The sequence below is a fragment of the Anabas testudineus genome, chromosome 8, assembly GCF_900324465.2.
Source record: "Anabas testudineus chromosome 8, fAnaTes1.2, whole genome shotgun sequence".
NCBI classification, from domain to species: Eukaryota; Metazoa; Chordata; class Actinopteri; order Anabantiformes; family Anabantidae; genus Anabas; species Anabas testudineus.
In genome coordinates this window covers 3,319,114-3,343,337 of record NC_046617.1, presented here as the reverse complement: position 1 = coordinate 3,343,337, position 24,224 = coordinate 3,319,114, and the positions used below count along the sequence as shown (strand labels likewise).

Below are 24,224 nucleotides of genomic sequence, written 5' to 3'. Positions count from 1 at the left end.
CATAAAGGTTAAATATTTTACTTTAAAAAGACATAAATTTAGCATATTCCCAAAAGTTAATGAGTGTAGTCTTTAATGTAAACTATTAAGTCCGCGGTATGTGATCATGCTGTAGTACAGCACTGAAACATTCCTGCTTTACGACAGTGAGCACTCAATGTTTAATCAATGGCTTACTGTAGTTTACTGTACTTCACAGAGATTTGTGCATTGAAGTATCAGTAAATAATTCGAGCTCCTGTATCTTAAAGTGTGGCTACTTGCTTCTTCTTTTAAAATGTACTTTTATTTACTGGAGAACCACTAAGGTATGTTCATTCTATCAGTGCGTGAATGTATCAGGAACACATCTGTGTTCAGTGGATCGAAATGACTTCACCTGTCATCTGCACCATTTCTCTTCACTGAAACTGCAAAATGTTTGCTGTTCTTATCAACTGCAAACCCCTATGTAGCAGAAAAAAACTCATTCACAACATTTCACATGTTACTTTTACCTTTAACTTCCAGGTGTTATATGAACTAAAGGAGTCTGACAGAGCCCAGGGGCCAGTCTGCTCAGGGAAGTAATGGAGGACTTTGATGAATATAACAACGGAACAGGAGATTGGACCCGTGGAGTACTGAACGACAAGTAGGCAGTTAAACGTGCTAACAGCTGACAGAGGGAGAAAGAAGCAGTTTTAAGAAAGAAAAACACTTTTCAGAGGAGAGGAGACAGAGCGGGACGGGTATGGATGACGTAGCTTCCTGATAGAGGCTTCACTTCATTAAACATTTTCACTACTTCTCCACTGTGTGTGTCAGAGGGGGGTTGGTTGTTTCACATCACCTTCACTATCAAAATGTGTCCAGTTCTTCAGTTTAACCACAAATACTATGTATATTAATACTAAGTATTAATATTCCCTTCATTGTTAATTGAAAAGAATTAGCATACTAACAGAAATCTAAATTAGTGAACATAGATAAGTTGAACACTTTTGGAACGATTTACAGTGCAGTTTTATAAATAAGTGAAAGGCAGACCTAGTGCCCAAATGGACCCTTTATCAGACTACACAGTAGATGCAGAGAGGTGGAGTTCAACCGTTCCCACCTCCTTCCTCTCGTTTGTTCCACAGACCTCAGTCAGCTAAGCAGCGGCACCTGTTGATTAGATCAACTCAAGGAGGTTGAAACAAGTGAAAATGATCGATTTTCTCTTTTTCTGCTGCCTAACAGGTAATCTGGAGTCTGGGAAGACTTTCATTCTCTCTGTGATCCATCACAAACTAACCAATGTCTCTTTTTTTGTATCCAGGCTGCTGTCTGGGTATCGTGGTCCACCAGAGTCCCCCTGCTCTCGTCCAGAGCCCTGGTGACAAAGTGCAGCTTGTCTGCACCCATGGACAAACTGACTATAGGACGATGCTCTGGTACCAGCAGCCACCTGGACAGACAGATATGAAACTCATTGGATATGTGGAGTACAGCACAGTCTACATGGAAAAGCAGTATGAACAGCAGTTCAACATCAGCGGAGACCTGAGTCAGAATGATGCCAAAAACGTGTCGTTACTCTTCCTGCTGACTGAGGCCGGGGACAGTGGAGTGTACTACTGTGCAGCTCGCTATGCACATCAACACAAAACCTGTCTCGTGTGTACAAAAACTCTGTACTCTCTATCAGCATTGAACTTCAGGCACCTGTTTCAGTGGTTTTTGGTGTTGTTAGTCTGATAGCCTGTCACCATCAGATTCCAATTATCACGTGGTAGTTAAGTAGAAAGAGAAGCTGTAAAAGTGGCAAAGGTAAAAGTACAATACATCTAAATACAATACTTCAGCTGTGTATGTTTACTGTCTATGTAAAGATTTAGTTTTTTACACTGCACGTTTATTCCATTAAGATAGAAGACACATAGACAATAATAAAATAACTACAGGAAGCCACAACTAAACTGCCTGGTTAAACCCAGATCACTGTTATAACGATCCAACAAAGTCTCAGTGCTCAAAGTCGGCAACAAATTATCTAAGAAACTAATAGTGTTATGTTAGGATAAAATAACATTAATGTGGTTGCCCAACTTGAAAATAAATAAATAAATAAATAAAATACAAACTACAATTTCATCTAATTCCAGACCCATCAAGTCAAAACTTCACCAAATCACAGCCATTTCTATACACACACTCCCACACACACACTTTGAATAAAATTCACATAATTAAAAAATATGAGAATTGTCTTGAATATATAAAAAATTCTTTGCAATACAATAATTGTGTCAAGTTAGGAACCCATTGACATGAGCAACAGCACCTGTGTTGATCTCATACTGGGAGTTCCAATGGACAGTTATCAAATCAGAAACACCTCCCGGTCTTTCATCTTCTCATGGAGTAACAAGGGAACAGGCCCCCAAAATGGATTTATGTGTATGAATATGGCTGAATGCATGTCACAATTTTGTCAAACACTGAATTAAAAGTGCATCTCTTGACTTTACTCACGTCTTGAGTGTTTTATTTCAACACTGTGGTGTACAGAGGTTAAATATCAAAAGTATAAGTAGATGTATCTTTCTATTATTTATGGACCACACTGTACATACTCTATAGCCTGTTAGCAAGCTCAGGATTTCTTTTTATTGGCATTGCACAAAACAAGGGGCCCAGCAAATGACAAATCCATCTAGTTTTGACGTAAAACCTTTTTATCTTTGTCTTTGTGATGCTATTTGAACCACAGCACTTCCTTTTCCTGCTTCAGACACATGCAGTGAAGAGTTAGTCACTCAGCAGAGATGATGCTCAACCTGAACACTGCCGTAGTGACAATAATTACCTCACTGTTCTGGATCGAAGGTACATCAAAGTCTACGTTTTTACTTCAACACTGTAAGTTTGAGCATGTGATTTCATTTATATTAGCGGCTTCTGCTCCTTTCTGCAGGAACATCACCAAACAAAAGTGAAGATGTTCATCAGACTCCGAGTGACCTGCTGGGAAACATAAACGATGAGGTCAAGCTGACCTGCAAACACAGCATCAACAACTACGATACTATCATGTGGTATCATCGCCCAGTGGGAGACACTTCTTTAAAGTCGATCGGTCTTACAAGTTATACAACAGTGAACATTGTAGAGGGACGACATCAGGGTAGCTTCAGAGTGAGTGGAAATGGAGAGAGCGAAGCTTTCCTCCAGCTGCTCAAACTGAGGCATCCCACAGACAGCGGGCACTATTTCTGTGCTGCGTATCGTACCACTATGAGAGAAAAGCCCCAAAGCCCTCTACAAAAACCCTTATCTTACCTAGTGCACCTGTAGCAAACCATGTGATACACATATGCACAGTTGACTCAACCGTGGGAGGAGCTATGATATGTGGAAACACAGTGAGACAGGCAGACGTTCAGTCTGTTTCTCCCTGATAGTGGCGAATAGATATTCAACATGATCTGGCCTCATCTCATCATACTTATCATCTGGATTAAAGGTATTTTTCCAAATGTTTTATAGTCTTGACTTAGCTCTAAAGGAAAGAAGAAATAAGCCAGTATTCAGGACACAGTTTAGGTAGTCAGCTTTAACATTAAATACATCACCCTTTGGGATGGTTCAATTCACCGACTAGGCTATCAATACCACAGGCTTCCACTGTTACGACAGTTACACTGTGTCCGAACTTATATGTAAATGCAAAGTTTGTTTTCCACAAGTTACACTACGTCAAAGACCAACAACTGTCTCTTCATCTCTCTACAGGGGTTTTACTCAGTAATAAAACCGTGCACCAGAGTCCGTCAGAGCTGCTGAAGTCACAGGGCGATCAAGTCAAACTGACCCTGACACACAAAATCCCAAATTATAACACAATTCTGTGGTATGAGCGCTCAAAGGGAGACAGTGTCCTCCAGCTGATCGGCTACACATATTACAAATCTGTGAATGTTGAACCCTCGTTTACACGCCACTTTGTTGTGACTGGAGATGGAGAGAACACAGCATCTCTTCATATCCTGAGAGTGGAGCGCAGCGCTGAATATTTTGGAGCAGCAAGTTATCACAGTTATGAAAACAGCTTCTCTGTCTTACAAAAACCAAAACGATGGAAAGGAGATATCAGGACACCAACGCGAAACCACCGAGATCATGTGACGCTTCTTAAAACCTATGAGATAAACACTAGACCTAATAACTTACAGGGAAGAAAAGCATGAACTGACATGATTAAGATGATGATGGCATTTCATTGACTAACACAGATTTGGGTCCAACATCTCAATTCTTGAATTAACAAATTTAATTATTTGTATTTTAGTCATTATTCCGAACTGTTCCAATATTAGAACAGAGAGATGTGTAGAGTAACTGAGCCCCACAGACTGACTTCCTGTTGTTTACATACAATATAACTGAGCTGGTTAGTAAAAGATTTAAGGTCTGTCTGTCTTTTCCTGAGTTATGAGACAAGGACGTTTGTGTTGGACCTAAAAATGGATTTTACTACGTTGGAAAAAATGAGATTCTTTGTGTCCGGGACGCTTGTTGAAAAAAATGCTTTTAGTCACTAAAATAATAAACCTTCACTAATTTACCTCTGAAACACAGCTGATAAATGAAGTTGCTCAATAATTACTTATTTAATAATTTAATAATTTATTGATACCTTTACTTGATGCTCATGTTGATTTTTGCAAAGAGAAATAAATGATTGAAGTTATACAATTAAAAAGAAAAACAACAGCATGCTCGTTTCTTTCTTTCTTTTTTTAGTTGTCAGTGAATTGATCCTCTGCAAAATTTGTGATACAAAAAGTGAAAAAGTGATACAGAATTGTGTTGACAAAAAATGTATTAATATAACTACATTTACATTTATAAGACTAATCATACTAAACATAATACTCAACTTAAATGATAATTTGTAAATAATTAATTTTACTCCTTGTATCTACCACCTCTGACTCTGGCAGTGAGGCCACTTATTTTCCACCTACGGCCTCTGACTCTGTATATTACACGTCTCCACTTTACAACACAGGACAGAGATGGAAAGTAACTAAGTACATTTACTTTTACTTCACATTTAAGTGAACATATTAATGCATCAGTAATTACTGTGTAAGTCTGTTATATCATATTACTTGATGTGAAATCAGCCATTGCATGTTATGAGTACTTTTACTTTAGGCTAGTTATTACTTTTGTACTTATACTTCCTCCATCATTGGTAACATACTGCATGTGTTGCCTCTGGTTAAGCCACGCTGCTACTGCATCTATGTTCAAGTGCAGTTGGCTCATGGTCACTGTCACTGTCACTGTAATGCAGCAGAACTGTCCCTGCTTGAACTAGTCAGTCACTATCATGCCTTTATATGCATTTACTAAAAAAAATTATCTCAAGACACATTTCACTTATTCTGCTAAAGAAAGATTAGATTCATCCAACAGGTGGAGGTAGAGCACATGGCTCAGAGACTTTCCTAGAAGCATGGTGTGATGAATTAGACCCTCCCCATCATAAAGTGACACACCCTGATTCAGCCAGAGCAAAAGTTCACATTACAGTACATGATGATGTCGTCGAACATCTACATGTTTGTTGTGCTCCTTAGCTGGTTTCAAAGTAAGAGATCAGATCTCATTAAAGCCATTAAATACAAAAGCATCCTCCTCATCTCTTCTGCATGAGTGTTTATTTCTAAATTGTCATGAGATCAGGTCAACAGCATCACATTACAGCAAAGTCCTCCTCACTTGCTCATCAGGTTTGCATATGGAATGGGAGCCCGAACCTACGAGGACCAGTTGGAGACGCAGGACACGGTTAAAGGAGTGGAGATCATTCACAGAGCAAACGTGTCCCACTCGGCTGTGTATTTCTGCGCTGCATGTGCACAGTCATGTGGTTTAATGCCACTCCCTCACAAAAAACCCATCAGTTTTTTTTTCTCATTATAGCATTGAGGATGTGCTGTTTGAAAAGCCCGAGTCTTTCTCAGTGCTGTTGAATAAAGCCAGGTGTCTCCAAAATAGAAAATGTCTCCACTTGGGATTGGATTTTTTCTTCTTTTCCTGCTTCCATGTAATATTCTTTCATAATTACCCTGTAATATTACTAATAATATGTTCAATGAATGTTGGTTTCAATCATTTTCTGACTCTTTTTCTTCCTACAGATCAAGCCAAGAGTGTGACGTTTCAGCAGTCTCCGCCGCTCATAGTCAACGAACGAGGCAGGGTAGAAATGAAATGCAGTCACGATGACGACAATTTGTATGTGATGCTCTGGTATCAGCAAAACATGGACGGTCAGATGAGTTTAATGGGATACGGGTATGACACCAATTCTCCAGAGTACGAGAAGCAGTTTAAAGGTCAAATTGAGATTGTGGCACTGACTTACAAAAACCCCCATTTCATCTTCCTGTTGAACTCAGCAGTAAGGATTCAGTTTAACAATGCAGAATAACTTCAGTGTCACTTGATTAGAGGAAAGAGCACTACAGTATTAACTCACACATGCACACATTCAGGTCAAAGCAAGGACACATTATCAAGTTGTTCTAATAATGTGCAAGTTAACATACACATTATTAGAACATTGTGCATGCTAAAATAATCTTTCATCAAACTTTACGCTGGAAGTTGGAAGCTTAAATGTAAATATAAAATAATAAATATCTAGGTTTAATATTTAATGAGTTGTGTGCACGGTCAAATTCCAGTCACGTGATGCAAGTCCTGTGACAAACATCATGTGAAGTTACAAAATCCTGTTCACTCATGAAAGTGATTGATTGATTGATTGATTGATTGATTGATTGACTGACTGATTGATTGATTGATTGATTGATTGATTGATTGATTGATTGATTGATTGATTGATTGATTGATTGATTGATTGAGTAAAGTGACACTTTCAATAAAGGTGAAGGAGTGCAGCATAATGTTAAACATACACACGTGATCGGTCTTACCATAGCTTTGTCTCATATTAGACAGTAAATCTTCCACAGATCTCTTGAACACAACATGCAGGTGTCTCCTACAGACTGACTGCGGCAATCTCAGGAAATTGTGGGTGGAGTCTTCAGAGAAATCCTTATCGAAGGTGAAAGAAACTGAATCGGGTCGTCTTCCACGTGTGACACCAGTATGATCCCACTGAATATGAAGGTCTTCTCATTAACACTCCTGGTTTTTGCCAATTCATGTTTTTCCACTGCTTATTCTTTGTTATACCTTCATGTAAAACGTTTATTTTTGTCGTCTTTACTCTCCAGGTGTCTCTCGCAGTGTGAAAGTACATCAGTCTCCATTAGCATTCAGCCATGTACTGGTATATAAAGATACAGGCACAGGGGAAATACAGATGCTAACACGTTCACTTTATAAAATCATATGTTCCACTGAAAGGCCAAGTACACAATGTGGTGCTTCACTCCACTCTGCACATCCACCACCTGCAGACAGAGGATTCAGCTGTGTATTAATGTGCCTCTAGATTACCACAGTGGCTCTGATCCAGCCTATAGCTAAACAACAACCCCAACAACAAAATACAACAGGAACAATCTTCTGGACATGCTGATGTTATTCTTTATGTTTTTTGACACGAGGCAAAACAGAGACAGACTAAGAGCTACTGTATGCAACATGAATAATACATTCTTAGTTTTAATTTAAGACATGGATGATGACAAAGCAATATTATTTCCAGCTGCTGTCAGACATGAACCCCTAGGAGAAGTGTCATGCTTCAGCTCCACTCAACCAAGAAAATGGACTGACAACATGCTAAACATTCACTAATTAGTACAGTAACTCAGCTGATTGTCTCTCAGTTGCCTGGTATTCCTGTGGCCGCACACAGCTGATCAGTTAGATAAGTTGACAGGTGCCAGAGCAGAGTAGAGGATGTTCTCCTGTCTCGTCACAGTGACGTATAGTAAAGCTTTCATTTTTCTCCCAGGCCTCTTGTTTTTCTTCTGTTCTTTAATTGTTTTGCTGCCTGATGGATGAAAGTGCTTCTTGGTTTATTTGGAAGGAAAGAAGAGGTTTAATTGGGCGACACTGACCTCTGCAGGGTTACTGTGGTATTACATATCAAAACAACTCTGATGCATGCAGTATTGTTGAATCACCCTTGGAGAATGTTTCGTTTCTCATTTATCAGCTGTGGATTTTGAACCTGCACAGAAATATTATGGGAAGTTGGAAAATTCCTGTTTAGTGAAGGTTGATAAGGACCAGGGCTTCTCAACCTTGTTGGCGTGTGAGCCTTTAAACTGAAGCAACATAATGATCAGTCCTCTTTATGAAATCATACAAAGCCCTAAACCTTTCCATGTGCTTATAGCTTGATGTCTTTATGAAGAACTAAGACAACTTCTTCATTCAAGTTGAAGACAAAATCAAACAAAACAAAATGAAGAGGCCAAAATAATATTAAATTAAAGCCCGAGGAAAGACGAGGTGGCACTAACCAACCCTGAAAAGCTGATCTTACAGTCCAAAAACTGATGGTGAAATATTCAACACTCAAACATGCTGAATAAATAATAAAGCTACTAAAATCATTTAGTGATTTAATTATAGCCAATGAGTACAATGACCACGTGTAGTTAAATAGCTGAGAGACAGAGTAATTGTAATTTTACAGAGCCTCAGTGCAATCTAACCTTTTCAGCTAATGTTGAAGGTGGAGAACATTGTTTAGGAACTGGGTGTGATAAAGAGGTGTGACCAGTCAACATGTCACTTCCTCTGTGCAGCCACTAGAGAAACACACACTTTGCTTTTGCTTTGCTTCTTTTCTTAGCTGTGACAGAAATAGCAGCAGTCTGACTGCACGGAGCTCATCTCAGCCAACCTGCACAGCTGCTCACAGGCGCAGAGAAAGATGGAGCCTGAGATACGGAGAAGTGGAGAGGGGGGAAGGAGAAACAGGCGCAGTCGGGTTTTTGTGTAGTGTTTTCTCACTGTGGGGACAGGGGGCCACGGTGATACAATCCAATAGAGCGGCTGTACAAAAACCTCCTGCTTTAACATACTTAGTGTGGAGCAGCAGGAGCACTAAGCCAAAAAAAAAGAAATCAATATTTTAGGAAGTGCAGGATGTACAGTATCACGCAGTTCTAAAACCTGATTTTAATGGGGGAATGTGTTTGGAATCAAATAAAGTCCAAACCAATCAACAGATCAGTTTCATCCACTCTCCTTAGAAAAAGCTGAACTCAGACAGTGTGAAGAGCATTTCGTGTTCTCAAACCACAGTCACTTCGTGGATACAGTGACTAGTCTGTGAGCAGGGGACAGTTCTGGGTAGTTCTGTTGCTTTTTTTTTTTTCGTGTTCAGTGTGACGCTGGAGATGAAGCCTGTTTTGGAAGTGGAACTAAACTAACTGTTCTGGGTAAGTTGGAGCTTCAACAACTTCACTTGACCACCAATAAAAAGGTTTGACAATCATGAAAAAAATGGATTTTGATTTTAGACAAATGTTTCAGTTTAATATATGAGACAGAGCAGATGAGCGCTGTGTAAGACTGCACAAGGTCTTTGGTAGAGAATATCATTTTAGATTAATGCTCAGGATTTCTGTGACAATTTGAACCAATTGTACTTTGGAACTGGAACAAAACTCGCAGTTTTAGGTATGTGCAGGTAAATGTAGGTTGAGTGACTATGATCTGATCTGGTGCCTTCTAAACGCACCAAACCTTCCTCAGCATCAGTACTTTTTGATATCAAACTTATGCACCGTGCCAATTACGAAGCTTACTTCAGTGGAGGCACAAAACTGACAGTTGTTGGTGAGTAAGACCGTGAAGCATGTTTGTTTTCATTTAAGCTGCTTTGGAGTGAAACTGAACCAGCTGCAGTTCTGTTGTTGGTATTAGAGAAACATGTTCAAGTAATAAACTGAGCTGCGTATTAGGGCTGATTTGAGCACTGTTCGTGTTCACTGTGCTGCTGGTGCTTCAGAGGCTCAGTTTGGTGGAGGAACCAGATTAACTGTTTTTGGTAAGAAGCTTTAAGAACCTTCCTAATCTTGAGAAATCTAGAAATTGAGAGATCCCAAAACATTGGTTTTGTCTGCAGTGTGTTGGTTCACACTGATCTGTCGAGGTATTCCAAATCCAGGCAGACACTTTGCAAATGATAATTATTGTAATAATGACCATCAAAGGAACTTAAATGTCGCATACTGATCTTTATAAAGTGATATTTAGCACAGAGCGACTTGTTTCAGTGTGAGCTACAGTAGATGCAACAGAACAGTCTCTGCAGGTCAGACAGTGTCAAAGTTGTACAAATTGTTAAAGACAGCAGCGGGTTTTTGTCACAGTCTCACAGCTCTGTGTTTAATGTCTGAGGCTTACTTTGGAGCTGGAACCAAACTGACCGTTTTAGGTAAGAAAATCTGTCAAACTGAGCAGCGTTCACACACATCTTGTTCATATGAGAAAATGAAAGATAGGAAGAAAAAATATATATATTTTTTTATTTTTATTTGGCTGCAGTAAATCTAGGAACCAGCCTTTAAAAAGTAGAGGATGTCATGGCACAGGTTAGCTTGGTTCCTAAGCTGCGTTCCTGCAAAATGCCACGGCAATAAAATAACTGGCTGCGTTCCCAGATTATTGCTCTCACTGGCACTTCTAATCAGCTCTCTGAGTGACTGTGAGTTCCCGTTCGGAGGCTTACTTTGGAACTGGGACCATACTCACAGTCTTCGGTAAGGTGCCACATTTAAAAAATACAATTGATAAATAAATGAAATACATTTTATGTATCATTCCATAAGATATTCTTCCAATTCTAGTTCATCTTATTATTTACAAGACATAATGTGAGGTTGTTCCCTGTCCTCTAAAATACCTGATATATTTTCCTGTAGCATTAACAGTAACGGCTGAATTTGGAGACGCCAGTTTAGCTTTATTTTTTTATTGTTTTTATTTTATATTGGTATTCACTGCTGTTAGTGTCAAAAGCTTGATCAGTTTTTACTGCAGCCGTGTGTCAGTGTGACCAACTATATGCCTGCTTACTTTGGTGGAGGCACCAAACTCACAGTTTTAGGTAAGAAATTAATGTTGCATTGCTTTTTTTCCATTAGGAAAATGGGCATCTCTGAGCTTAGATTCTCTGATTTGTGTTTTGTGAGGTTCAATGAATTTACAACTTTGTGGCTGTGTTGCTTTAAGCTGTATCACGTTGGTAGTTAGATAGTCACAATTTCTCCAATAATTTTGCAGGCAGCTTCAAAGAACCATAAGAACTATGCTTATTTTCTTATATGTTTGACAAGAGCCACATGAGAAGATTGTTGTTGTTTCTTTATGCAAGAAATATGAAGCAACCTCCAGCACCACGCTAGCTGATTACCAAGATGGGAAACTACAGAGTGTGCAAAAAACAATGGCTTGTTTCTGGTAGTTTGCTGCTAACATGTTCCAACCAAGAAATAGTCAGGCACAAAGACCTTCATGTCATTTCTGTCATATGAATTAAATCAACAGGTGTATTCTGAGTTTCAGAGCTGCTGCTGGTCAGTTTTCAGACTGGCTGTTCCCCCCGGTCTTTGTGCTGAGCTGACTGGCTCCAGCTTCATGTTTTCTGTATACCTTTGCCAATGGCAAGAATGGTATGGTTTAATGGTTTGTGTCCTTTGTCCCTGCAGAACCGAACCGTACGGGCCGAGAAACCAAAAGTTAAAGTGCTTCAACCTTCACAAAATGAGTGTCGGAACAAAAGAAACAAGGAGAAACCCAAGAAGACCTTGGTGTGTGTGGCGTCTGATTTCTACCCGGACCACGTGAGCGTGTCCTGGCAGGTCGACGAGGTAGATGTCAAAGATGGCGTAGCAACCGACAGTGCTGCCGTGCGGATAGGGGAAAATTACCGCATTACAAGCAGGCTGAGGGTCCCGCTCAGTGACTGGTTCACACCCGGCAAGAACTTCACCTGCACCGTCAGCTTCTTCAATGGGACGCACACTGTCAACATTATGCACTGGGCTGAAGGCACTAAGGGTATGTTCATTTCAACTGAACCCATTTAATTATGTGGAGGTCATATATGCACTGATAAAACGTCTTTCCTCTCCCTGACAGGACCAGGAGCTGCTGCTATAAGAGGTAAACTTAGTGCTGTGTGAATCTGTACACCTCAGAACACTGAGACCACTCAAACATGCCTGGTAGTGAAATGTTACTATGTCTTGCAGAGAAATACCTGAGGGTCACACACTCTGCCAAAATGTCCTACGTTGTTCTCATAGTCAAGAGCAGCATCTACGGAGTCTTTGTGGTGTTTGTGCTGTGGAGGCTTCAGGTTTGTTTAACATCATTCTCTCTGTTCACTGATACATCTCTGTACATATTTCCCTTTTACAAGTTCATGTGTTCATAATGTTATTTTTACTTGTAATCTGAGGTCTTTATGAAGTTGACAAGATGGCAGAACAAGCTGTGCATTGTGATTTCATGTCCTTTTCCGTCTGCTGCAGGGTTCGACAGGAAAACAAGACGATTGAGAGCTGAGCCGAACCTTGTGTTTGGTTTCCTGGTTTCTGTAAATAAAATAAAATTTGTATTTGCTTTGATCAACCAAATATATTCTGCTTAAGTTAGAGGAGCATGTTGGACTTTAAAGCGTGTGAATAGTGTAGTAGCCAGTGTTGACTGTTCATGTACAGCAGCCCCTGAGCTGCTTTAAGCTGAATTTCCTTTTCAATAAAAGTGTTTCAGAAGCAAAATATGGCATCGTTATTTCTTTTCCATTTGAACATAAGACAATGCTGCCTGTCATGTTCACCTCACATATTCTAATCCAATCTGCGTGGCATTGTCAAGTCATTGGAGGTACATGTATTTTTAGCTGCTTGCTTATCTGTCTTCTGAGAAGTCAACCTATTCTTTGGGACATATGTTTCCATTCACTACTCAACACCCCAGAATTACATTTTCCAGTGAGCAAAACCGAAACAAGTCTCTGATAACATCAAGTGCAAAACATTTTTTACACAGTTTTTCCACTTTCACGTTTGGCAGTTGTTGTGTATAAAGCTACAGAATATTGCTTTAAGTTGAAGGTGCAAATGTTCTGAGTGAGTCAACCACAGCTCATCACAACAGGAAAGCACTTCTCGTGTCAGTACAGCAGAGAGCTGAAGCTGTTGCTGGAGAGGAACAAACTGGGGCACGAAAAGTCTGTGGAGGCGTTGAGAGCAACAGCAGAGGAGAGGATGTGGTCACAGAGCACTTTGCAGGTCGCTCTCTGTGCACCTTCCACTCCACCACAACCTACAAACATGACACTTGCATCTGTGCAGCAACCCCGTCACCCCCCCCCCACACACACACACACACACACACACACACACACACCTCACCACCTCCACAGCTGTTTCTGCATCAACCGAAGCCACGGTGTGATCCGACAGCTGCTCAGAGTGACCTGCTGCAGCAGTCTGAACATGAAGATTGTACAACTTGAAAATGGGTTTTGTTGCGTTTACAGAAATCTATAAACATAACAGCATTCAATTCAGTTTATTGATATGGTGCCAAATCACAACAGAAGTTATCCTAAGACACTTTACAGTTATTAAGGTTTAGGACCCTACAAAATATAACTGTCTACAGAATTATATAGAAAACCCAACAACCCCAATTGAGCAGCACTAGACATGAGGTCACACTGCCACAACCTAGAGCCTCTGATGTCCAAAATCTATTCAGTTCATACTTGAGTTCAAGAAATTGTTAACTACAACTTCACTGGTTGATGGAGACATTAAACAATGATGCAGCAAATGCAGGTAAATACATTTCAACTCTCAACTTTCAAGTATGAAACATTTTTAAAGTGAAATACATGAAAAAGTCTCCACAAACAAACAATATTGTACTTCAATATGTCTTTGTTGGAATCATTTAGAATCCTTTCAACCAGCATCATCAGCAGCACCCTGTGTTTAACAATTTCCTTACAGTTGACACCCAAAGACCCTAACCTTTATTGGATTAACTGTCATGATTCCAGCCTCGTTGCTGCCTGTATTTCCCCCATGCCCTTATTTTGACAATTTCCTGTTTCCTCCTCCCAGTCTGATTGTCTTCACTCACCTAATTGGCTGCACCTGGTTTCCCCCACACTACATATACACGCCTGCTCACCTTTCTCCCCTACCAGAACCTGAGAACAACACTGTCCAGATTTCCATTTGGACTGACACATTTTGGATTTTTCTGACTCTGCCTGCCTTGGACCCCGTCTCTTGCCTGACCCCCTGGTGCTGTGAGTTCTGTTTGTTCCCTGTCATTCCCCCTGCTCACAGTACCTGACCTGGACCTGTATCTGCCTGATTCCCCTTCCCGGACCTGCACCCCTCCTACCCGGTCTCTGCGTGATTCCCCTCACTAGACTATTTTGCCTGCTGGATTTCCCTTTAACCCTTCTCTCTGTGTATGACCTTGATCATCTTGCAACCTCTGGTATTAGCCTCATGGACTCAACTGTTGCAACTCTCCCCCTGCATTTGGTTTATTGGATTATTATCTGAACTGTCTAATTGTTTATGAGACTAAACGTACCATATCAATCTGTTTTTGGACTTCAGCAAATTTGCCACTACTCACCTGGAACTTACCACCATTATCAGTCACCTACTTTCAGTGTTCTCAGGCCTCACTCTCTGTCCAACGGCCATCTTGGAATTGTTGTCACTCTCACCTCTCACACTCCAGATCACAGCCATTACCAACTCATTGGCCATTCCCTCTGGTTCTCCACAGCAACTCACATACAGATATTCGTACTCACCTGATACCACCTTCTCTCTGTTGGACCTCTGCTGAACTCTCCTGCTTTGTTTGTCTTCTATTTTTGTAGTTAATAAACCTTTTGAACTCTACTCTGAATCTGACTTATCTCTGGCCATGGGGTCCTTCATAAAGCTTGTGACATTAACGGTTATGGGTGAAGCTGATGACCTGTACTGTTGTGCTGCTGTTTGTACTGTATGAGCAATGGCAGTGATGTATCAAGAAAGAAATATCCTGTAATTTTCACAATTCTATTGACGCCCTCAAAAAAAAAATATCCAAAAGGTTTGGTTCCAAACACCTTGAAATGTCTTAATGAAGTTGAGCCAAGTCTGACTAATTTTCCGCTGGATGTGCTCTACAACATTAATACCATTGAGAGTGAAAGTCAAAAGAACAAGAGAAGTGTAGAAGATGTTGATTTAAGTCACACTTTATTATGAGACAAATTTATGCAAGTAGCCTAAGCACAGAATAATTACATGGTAAGTATGAGCTAGTCAGTTAAAATTGTGTCCTTCAATAAAATATTTTATTTATTTATGCACAAACATTGTGCTGTCCCTATGTCTAACACTGCTGCTAACACTGTTCCAGAGGGTGAAATCACTGTGGTTTTAGTGCTAGTTTGAGGCTCGTGCCTCCTTCCTGCAGCTGAAGTGTTTATGAAGTTAATATGAAGGGGATCTCTATTTCTGAAAGGTTTCTTTTAACCGAGCAGAAGCGGTGCATGTATGGTGCACTGCTAAATGTACAAATGTGCATGTACAAATTGTTTTAAATAATAATAATGACATCATTTATTGATCCCTTTATTATTAAATACTTAGAAATGTCCCTGTGTATATGTTCATACATAACACTGTTGGTGATGTAATGAGGTATTCATTACATACACTCGTACATAATAACGAAATATAAATATTCCAAACTTAATTAAGGAGGAGAATACAGCATAGCAGCAGAGCAATGACCACAGTCAACAAAGACGCACTCAGGCCGTCACAGCCAGACACCATGGTCCTTTTCTGACCCAGACTGGAAATTGAACCGGAAGTACCAGAGCTATACATCCCTCCCAGTGTGGACATGCCTTCACTTGCCAGCAGCATGCCAGAGAAAGTGATGGTGTTGGAGGTGGTGCTGGCCCAGGCACAACTCTCGGCTTGTTGTTTTACCCACACCTGGTCACCTTGCTGCAGCTCCCCCATAAAGTAACATGTGTTGAGGACTGTGTCACCATCAGGCATCTAGATAAAAGGAGAGGATTGTAATTGTATTGGAGCAGCAAGGCTAATGAGATAGAGAGGTTTAAGACCTTACAGAGAATAATTATGCAAAAATGAAAGATGAGTTTAAGATGAACGTTCAGAATTTCAGCTTTTACATTATGCTATGGACACAACAGAGAAGATCACAACAGAGCACCTTTTCTATCAGATGACCTAAATTTAAGTGAGCAAATGTATCATAAAGTTTGAGCGATGGTTCTTGTAGTTCATGTGTTTTCTGTGAGATCGCTTGAGTCATAGAAGAAAATCAAGGCTGTTTGAATTCGATAAAACAGGGAAAAATGATCAGTGGCACTACACAAAGATTGAGGGTTAACCAAAGGAAGCAACAGTCGATGACAGAAGTATTGTGAGAACCTGAGGCTGCCTGTAAACCTACTGTTATACTTTTGCAGTTTTGGCTCTGTAAGTCGTGTGTGGTGCATTCTGGAGTAAACACTGGCTAGCTGTCTGTAATTCACGAGCCATGTAAAATAATAAGTGCCATGGACAGATAAAAACATTGTCCCAAGTCTGTCTCCGGCCTGTAACTGTGTCCCTTGTTTGTGGTTTGTTGGTTCGCCTTTGAAAAAAGTAAACAAAGTTAATCGTCCTTTACTGCGAGGCAGATAACCTGAGAATGAGGACGATGTAGTTAGTGTGTGTAGAGGTCCAAAACAGATAGCAACTTACAGACCTCCATAATGTTTGACATCCAACAGCACTACCAGGCAACAGTCAAAAAGTCATTCACCTCAAGCTTTGGCTTTCACATGAAACTGGATTTAGTTTGTTTTGCAGTCTTGGCTGATCTCATCGATCTACAGTAGCAACAAACAATGTTCCTATTGAACATATACAGTATAGAGACAAAAAAGCTAATTGGCTTTTGGCAAAAGAACTTGGCAAACCTGAAGTTCAGTCAATAAAATATAGTTAGGTTTGCCCTAAACTAGTCACTTCACTGTCTGATCATCTGTAGTCTAGTTTCATCCTGAGGTTGAGTTTTGAATTTGGGCTGTACCTGAGCATGGCAGGCCATCCTGTGGTCCCCGTTGACCATGAAGTTCCAGATGTTGTTGTGGTTTCCGCGGCAGAGCTGGGCTGCAAACACAAACTGATAGATGCCAGGGACGGGTGCAATAAACACACCTGTGTCATTGTTGTAGGCGGAGCCCTGGTTCACCAACACATGGTCGAAGATGATTGGGTTGAACAGGACATCTCTCAGCTGTCCTTGGTAGGCCACGGAAAAAAGAACAGCGCCCCCTGGGACAGATGTTTGTCTTAAATTAATTGTCAAAATAATATTAACTGGAACATATCTTTAGTTAAATGTGCACACATGTGCATAAAACCACAGAGAGTTAGATTACAACATGAGTTTTGGTTCTCACTCCCGCTTACACATTCACACACACACATACACACACACTGCTTACCGTGTTCCCTGGCTGCTGTCTGACGAGGCGTCTGTGGAGAGAAAGACACAATAGACCTGGATATGTATCAGGAGCTTTCAGTGTGAAAGCAGCGTGAAGCATCAAGAGTGATTTCACTCACCCGTTCTGCTGGATCTGCTAGAATCAAACCAGTCATACAGAGCGCAGTCACAATACCTACAACAGAACAGATCTGTGACAAAGTAGAAGCTAAAATTAGCAACAAATAAACTTCAGACAAATTTAGGAGGATGAATGTCAGGTTAGGGTTAGGGTTAGGGTTAGGGTTAGGGTTAGACCAGTACCTTAGGGCAACTCATTTTCCTGCAGAGAGCTGAACAATGCTGACACGCTCTGCCAGGCTTCTGTTGTGTCTCTGTGCCCAGCAGGCAAAGTCCACTTACTGCTGCTCTGTTACCAAATCTGTTTGAATGACTCCCACCATATGCCCACCACACACACACACACACACACACATGCACGATACACACACCACAAGTCACTGCACTGTGTGAGAACGCCTTACAACAGAGGACAAGCTCTATCTCCATGTTTGTCTATGCAGTTTTGAGACTGTGCTCCCAATGAAGAACAACATACAGTTGTTTTGGGAAGACCTCATCAATACAATGCACAAGTTGCGAATCTGATTAATAATTGACAAATATGACACTTTTGCTTTAAATCTACACAGCTAGCAGTTTTCTTGGTAAGTCTCTACAAGCCCTGTAGAGATTAAAGAAGATTTCAGCAGTTTTTCCCGTTCCACATGACAGATCCTCTCAAACTCTGCAGTGATGGATGAGAAGTGTCAATTGTCATCTTCAGGTCTCTCAACCATTGCTCTGTAGGGTGCGGATGTAACTCTTTCCCTGCACTTACATCTAAAGAAAACAAATGTTGCACTTTCACCTCAGGCAAACTGTTTTTCCCATAGCACTTTACTTTAAAGTTTTTCTCCTTGGCTTAGATATTTGTCACTTGTAAGTTGCTTTGGATTAAAGCGTCTGACAAATGACTAAAAATGTAAATGCCATCGTCATGCTTAAAGGTGAATCAGCACTCCAGTCTTATGTTCTCTACAGCAGGTTTTTTCTTGCATTTATTCATTCTTCAATTCTGATCAGCCTCTTTTTCACTGCCTCTGACATGCACCCCCATAGCATGATGCTGCCACCACCATGATTAACAGTAGTTAGTAGTTATTATTAGTAGTTAATAGGTAGTTAATTAGTTGATGAGCAATGCCTGATGTTTGCCATAGAGCTTGGAGTTGCCCAGTTTGAGTTTTAAAACACAAGTGCTCTTTTCAACAGTAGCCACAGATGTTGCCAATATAGCCAGGACAAAAACAAAAGGTCTAATAATATACATCCTCACTCCCTTCCTTCATCACATTTTATCTCTTTCCAACAGAGTGGCAAAAGAGAAGGAAGCAGGGTTGGGACATCTATATTCACTAAAGAGGGATTTTCACTGGAACTCTCATCCACGAGGAGATAAGAGCCCCCACCATGCAGTGACTGTCTGAAATATCCTTGCTGTCAGTCAGTCACTATGAAGTAAATAGTAAATAATCCCTATAATCCCTGTTGTTCCAGTCTGTTCTGTTCAGCTTTAAAATCTGTTACCCAGAGGAGGGACAGAGAGGTCACTCATGACGTGATCGTTCCCTTCAGCTTTTTGTAATTCAGTTTCACAGTCCCTTGTTGGATAACCATCTCATGGCTACATTTTCTCTTTTCATACACTGTTTCAGTATTTGTTATGGACCATGTTTGAGTTAATCCACTTGGGTCTGGCTAATCTTAATCACTGCTGGGCAGTAGCATGTTACTGCTCACATTAAAGTAGCTGCTTTCAATGAACAGACTGGTCTGAGACCACATGGGGACTATATGTTGAAGAAATACTGCATTTTGTACTTTATGATGTTACTTTGTTCACTGCAATCACAAAGAACCAACCAGGAATCCTCTGCTAACCTTTCTTCACTGTGCTATATTAAGATCCAAAGGTGTTTGAAGTTCTTGAAAGCATTTCACCTCTCATCCTAATGGCTTCATCTATTCTAACTAACAGACTGTGGAATGATAGACGAATGTCTTCACCACATCATAGAGTTTATATGTACAGGGATGTAGCCTTTTAGGCCTTTTAATAAAGTTTTTAATAAAGTCCACAACCACGACCTGGATGTTTGTTTATTTGGTTACTAATACGTTGGTTGAGAAAGAAATAGCTGGGGGGGAGCGATTGTCAACAAATAGACAACACTAACATGACAGAGTTTTTAAGAACAAGGGGGACATGTGAGATCTGCCACTTTAAAATCCCCCAACACATCAATTTATTAAATGTATTCCAATCCACCAGTAATCATCTTGAAATGTGACCTCAACAGGACTCATTATCCCCACCCCTCCCCCAGTGGTCCATCAATAATCCTTTGTCTCTCTCTGGTGTCCAGAGACCTGTCTCTAATGCTGATTGTCAGTCCGGCTGCAAAAACAAATGTTTCTGCTGTTTTGGGAAATATGAGAGTCAGGCAGCTGCAAGATAGAGGAGGCAACCGTAGTAACAGAGTGGACTGTGTATTTTACTTCTTCTTCTTTTCTGAAGATATTGTAGATTCTCACCAACTTTTACACACTGCTCCCCTCTGCCACAAAATGTGCACATGGCTTAATTTCTTATTTTGCATCCCTTGTTGCAGGGTCTTATGTAAGAATGACTGATCTAATAAGCATCTCGGGAACTTTTGAAGACGACATTAAAATCAGCCTCTCTCGGCAGGTGGAACATGTTGCTATCAGGAATGACATCAGTGGGTCCGAGCTAGAGATGAAAGATTATTGCCAGGTTGATTATAACTCTCTATTTACACTGATGGATTCTCTGTACAGAACCACTGAATAAGCCTAGAAATTATAATTAGCTAAACTAGTTTAGAACTAGCTGTTATTACATTGTGTGCAGAAAGAAATACATGTTAATATGCTGTATGTTAGAGTCCCTATCCAGAGTATAGGAGAATACATAAAATAAGACACTGTACGCCTGTTTGTAAATAACAAATTGTCCATTTAAGTAATCGTCCACGGCAGCCATCTTGAACTGTATGTTGCATGTTCAGAAAAGTCTGAGTTCAAGTTTCAGTGTCACAGATTCGGCCTCTTGTCCTCTTCCTCCTCTCAGGAAGGCGGTGGGCTCTGAGTTTGCGTCTGTGACTCTGTGTCCCAGTTCTTTCCACGGTTCCTCTTCCTGTTCCTCTCAGCCATCACCACCGCTGCCACCACGGTGACCACCACAGTGACGGTGATCACAAGCACAGTGGCCGTCTCTGCGATGCATAGCCGGCTGTCCACCCAGGCCAGAGAAGCCCCGGTCAGCTGAGGTGGGTCCCGGCACGTCACATTCTGGTAGTCATCGATGTGGAGGTGGCGAACGTGCAGGATCTTGCTGAAGACACGGTGCAGCTCACAGTCACAGTTCCATGGATTGCCTGGTTTTCAAAAAGACAGATATAGAGAGACATGTACTACCTGAATTATACACAGAGATCAGTTAAGTAAGGTTTTAAAGAACCAAAGATCTTGTATGAGTGGTTTAATGGGAACAATGACAACAGCAGGTTTGAAGTATAATGAGAAGGTGACGGTGATTTCAGGAACCTGACAGCTGGATGTGTGTAGCTGTCGTGTGCAGGCTGATGAAGGTTTTAAACTTGAGGTTATGCAGGTTGTTCCCCTCCAGAGAGAGAACGGCCAGACTATAGAGAGGAGCCAGAGCATCGCTGTCAATCTGAGAGATGTTGTTGTTACTCAGCTGCAGCACCTAGACAGACAGACAGGTAATAAGACAGACAGGCAGACAAACAGGTAATAAGACAGACAGGCAGACGAGCCATTTAGCACACAAACGTATTGATTTCAACAGTGGGTAATGTAAAGTACCTCTAGTGCAGGCATCATGTCCAGGCTCCCCTGCTGCACCACAATCAGTTTGTTGTTATGTAGGTAGAGATGTCTGAGCCTGGACAGGCCCCTGAACACACCGGGGCCGATCGACACCAGCTGGTTATAACTGAGGTCGAGCTTCTCCAGGTTGTCCAGATACTCCAAGCTGACAGAGCCACAAAGAGCCAAGGATGTGATGACACAGACACAGGTAAGGACACAAAGCTCAGTCCGTGTGGTGCTGAATATTGTGCTGAGAGGTGAAATATGTGATAGGTTACTATGGAATATGGAAGACAACTGGACTTCTGTTGCACTCTGAGGACAGACAGAGGGACAGATACCTGTATCCAGATATATAATGCAAGTTGTTGTGCTCCAGGCGGAGCTCTTTGAGAGCCGACAAGCCGGATGAGAAGTCAACAGTAAGAGTTGTTAATTGGTTCCAACTGATATCCAATTTCTCGAGGAAGGACAAGGAGTAAAATGCCTGCGAGGAGAGTGACAACTGATTTCAAATGTTTGATTCTTGAACTTTCAGGACTTCCTCCTCCGTCTGCACTCTTTCTGTCTCTCAGTCGGTTCCCTTCTTCTGCTGTCATCAGTTGCACATCAACTCACAGAGCTTCCACCTCAACTGATGATGGTGGTTCTTTAATCTCTTATTCAACCTTTTAACTGCTTTCATCTCTTTCTTAATTTTGTAATTTCAATCACAGTCACTACTTTCACATCTTAAAGTCATCTTAAAATGACACTTCAACTGCTTTTGTTGCTTACACTTGAACTAATGATGTAACTGCCGTCAGCTTCATTGAAAGTCAATGGTATAACTCTGTGTCTGCTTGCACATCAAGGCTACCCCACACAGCCTGCACTCTTCAGGAGCACTGGTTCTGCACATCTTCAGAAATCAACACTATGCAACGTAACCCACTTGGTTTCTGCTTCTGTTGTTTCAAACTTTTTTCAGAACTTGCACTTCAATTCATAACCTTTAGTTGACAAATACATTTTACTTTCACATTTTTCCAAGCTTGTCCATCCCTTTGTTTTTACCTGTGGTTGTATTTCTTGTATCTGGCTGTTGCTAAGTATAAGCACTCGCAGGGACCAGAGTCCAGTGAAGCCTCGGCTGCCAATCTCGCTCAGATTGTTCCCCCCGAGCTCCAGCAGCCACGTGCCGTGTGGAAGGCCCCTGGGAACATGTTCAAACCCACGGGCGTGACAGTCCACCAGGTCGGCGTGCTCGTAACAAACGCACTGGTGTGGACACAACCGCGAGCATTCGACTGATGGGAAAAGGAATGGGGTCGAATACAAGGACAGAGGGATGAGGAAGGTCCAGAAAGGAAGACACATATTTCCCTGCACAGAAAGAGGAGTGAGGGGAAGTCGTTCAGAGGAGCAGTTGAAGCATGGAAAGCTCAATGGAATTTTGTCTTTGCCAAGCTTCACAGATGGTGCAGATGAAGCTGTGAATTCAAAAATTAATTTTGTTTAAATTTAATATGCAATAAACAATTGAAGCAGCATTAATGTATGTGTATGTATAGAGCAATGTTTGGAGCAGTGGGCCAACATTTGGTTTAAAAAAAAAAAAAGTATCACATGTGATTTATGTGGAGGGAAATACACTTAGCATCATGTGTAACACTAAATGTATACAGAACTGGTTGTTGTTTTTAACACAGGGTTTTCATCTGTTCTATCCTTAATTTACCATCCACATGTATTTCCATAATCACAGTGATTAAGAGTCAGAAAATTAACACCAGTGAGCATCTCTGATGATGCTGCTGTTTTCACAAGATAACATTGTACAATATTTAAATAAATAACGGTTTTCAGCATTAATGCCTTATTTATGTGTATTTTATCCTCATAACACTTGATCACTCTATTAACACTAACGGATTCCAGTACAGTACAATTCTCACTTTGTCATTGATTTAATTCTTTAATTCTCTTTAAATAATTTGCGCCAAACTATGTACTAAGTGCAGTTTTAAGTAAAAATCTGACTAACAATGGTTCAATGGTTTCATTTCCTCTGGCTCACCTCTCCCGCTGACAAAGAATCCACTCGCCTCCACACTGTACCATCAACTTCTCCATGTCCTTTGACTTTGCTGGATGACACACAGGGAGATGATGGAGAGTAAGAGAGAAACAAAGACAGAGTGATGCTGGTGGTCATGGTAATGATGCTGATGGAGACTCTCTGTGCAGTCAGCTGTGCCATTAATCCTCTAATCCTCTCTAGTCACCAAATGTTTCCTCTCATCCACTGGACTCTGGCAGTTTGTCTAATGTTTTCACCATGTCTCTATCCCCTTCACTGTCGTTTGATGTTACTGACTTTCCTATTATATAAAGACTATTAACATCTAAAAGATTTGTTTGTGTGCATGTTTCAGAGACAGAGTGGGAGCCAGATGGGTGACAGAGTACAGTAACATACTGTAAAGCAACAAACCACATGATATAAATCTGTTACTGTATGTTGCTCTCTTTTTTGAGTTGGGAGGAGGGCTTCACTCTAATTGAGGGTCCAAGGTCAGAGTGTTTCACTGTTGGACAGATAGATTCTAAAGCCCCCTGAGGTAAATATATCATTTGTCAAACAGATATAAAAATAAATAAATAAATAAAACTTGTTGTTGACTTGATTTGACCTACCCACACTGCTGCCACCTTTCAGACAACTAGTG

The 24,224-nt window shown here is 40.9% G+C and overlaps 2 protein-coding genes, 1 pseudogene and 2 gene segments (V, D, J or C); 3 read left to right on the top strand and 2 right to left on the bottom strand.

Moving 5' to 3' along the window:
* Positions 1 to 1,137: 1,137 nt before the first annotated feature.
* Positions 1,138 to 1,722, top strand: LOC113157272. The segment is given in 2 exon segments: positions 1,138 to 1,224; positions 1,304 to 1,722. Coding segments are annotated over 2 exon segments (453 nt in total).
* A 1,051-nt stretch (positions 1,723 to 2,773) lies between these two features.
* On the top strand, positions 2,774 to 3,321 carry LOC113157265. The segment is given in 2 exon segments: positions 2,774 to 2,853; positions 2,942 to 3,321. Coding segments are annotated over 2 exon segments (441 nt in total).
* Positions 3,322 to 5,781: 2,460 nt separating this feature from the next.
* On the top strand, positions 5,782 to 12,767 carry LOC113157257 (annotated as a pseudogene).
* A 2,503-nt stretch (positions 12,768 to 15,270) lies between these two features.
* Positions 15,271 to 17,928, bottom strand: LOC113153786 (complement C1q tumor necrosis factor-related protein 6-like). The gene is made up of 5 exons (XM_026347602.1): positions 17,857 to 17,928; positions 17,673 to 17,744; positions 17,552 to 17,582; positions 17,134 to 17,378; positions 15,271 to 16,088 (listed from the first exon to the last, which is right to left on the bottom strand). The coding sequence occupies exons 1-5, from the start codon at positions 17,869 to 17,871 to the stop codon at positions 15,771 to 15,773; spliced, it is 681 nt and encodes a 226-aa protein (XP_026203387.1). The 5' UTR covers positions 17,872 to 17,928; the 3' UTR covers positions 15,271 to 15,770.
* Positions 17,929 to 19,753: 1,825 nt separating this feature from the next.
* LOC113153566 (insulin-like growth factor-binding protein complex acid labile subunit) lies at positions 19,754 to 23,643 on the bottom strand. 2 transcript variants are annotated; one of them, XM_026347257.1, is made up of 6 exons: positions 23,573 to 23,643; positions 22,570 to 22,985; positions 21,855 to 22,000; positions 21,508 to 21,763; positions 21,226 to 21,388; positions 19,754 to 21,056 (listed from the first exon to the last, which is right to left on the bottom strand). In XM_026347257.1, exons 2-6 carry the CDS (start codon positions 22,870 to 22,872, stop codon positions 20,746 to 20,748), a joined length of 1,179 nt encoding a protein of 392 aa, XP_026203042.1. In that variant the 5' UTR covers positions 22,873 to 22,985; positions 23,573 to 23,643; the 3' UTR covers positions 19,754 to 20,745. The 2 variants fall into 2 exon arrangements, with proteins under 2 accessions (XP_026203042.1, XP_026203050.1); XM_026347265.1 differs by having other exon boundaries at positions 21,508 to 21,676.
* Between the last annotated feature and the right edge of the window lie 581 nt (positions 23,644 to 24,224).

Excerpts from the sequence above, each read along its gene's own strand:
- LOC113153786 (XM_026347602.1), bottom strand. Across the intron at positions 17,583-17,672 it reads TAGCAGATCCAGCAGAACGG|ACGCCTCGTCAGACAGCAGC; the intron begins GTGAGTGAAATC and ends TTCTCTCCACAG. Across the intron at positions 16,089-17,133 it reads GGATGGCCTGCCATGCTCAG|ATGCCTGATGGTGACACAGT; the intron begins GTACAGCCCAAA and ends CCTTTTATCTAG.
- LOC113153566 (XM_026347257.1), bottom strand. The coding sequence starts at position 22,872 with ATGTGTCTTCCTTTCTGGACCTTCCTCATCCCTCTGTCCTTGTATTCG. Across the intron at positions 21,764-21,854 it reads CATTATATATCTGGATACAG|CACAATATTCAGCACCACAC; the intron begins GTATCTGTCCCT and ends TTCACCTCTCAG. Across the intron at positions 21,057-21,225 it reads TACACACATCCAGCTGTCAG|GCAATCCATGGAACTGTGAC; the intron begins GTTCCTGAAATC and ends TTTGAAAACCAG.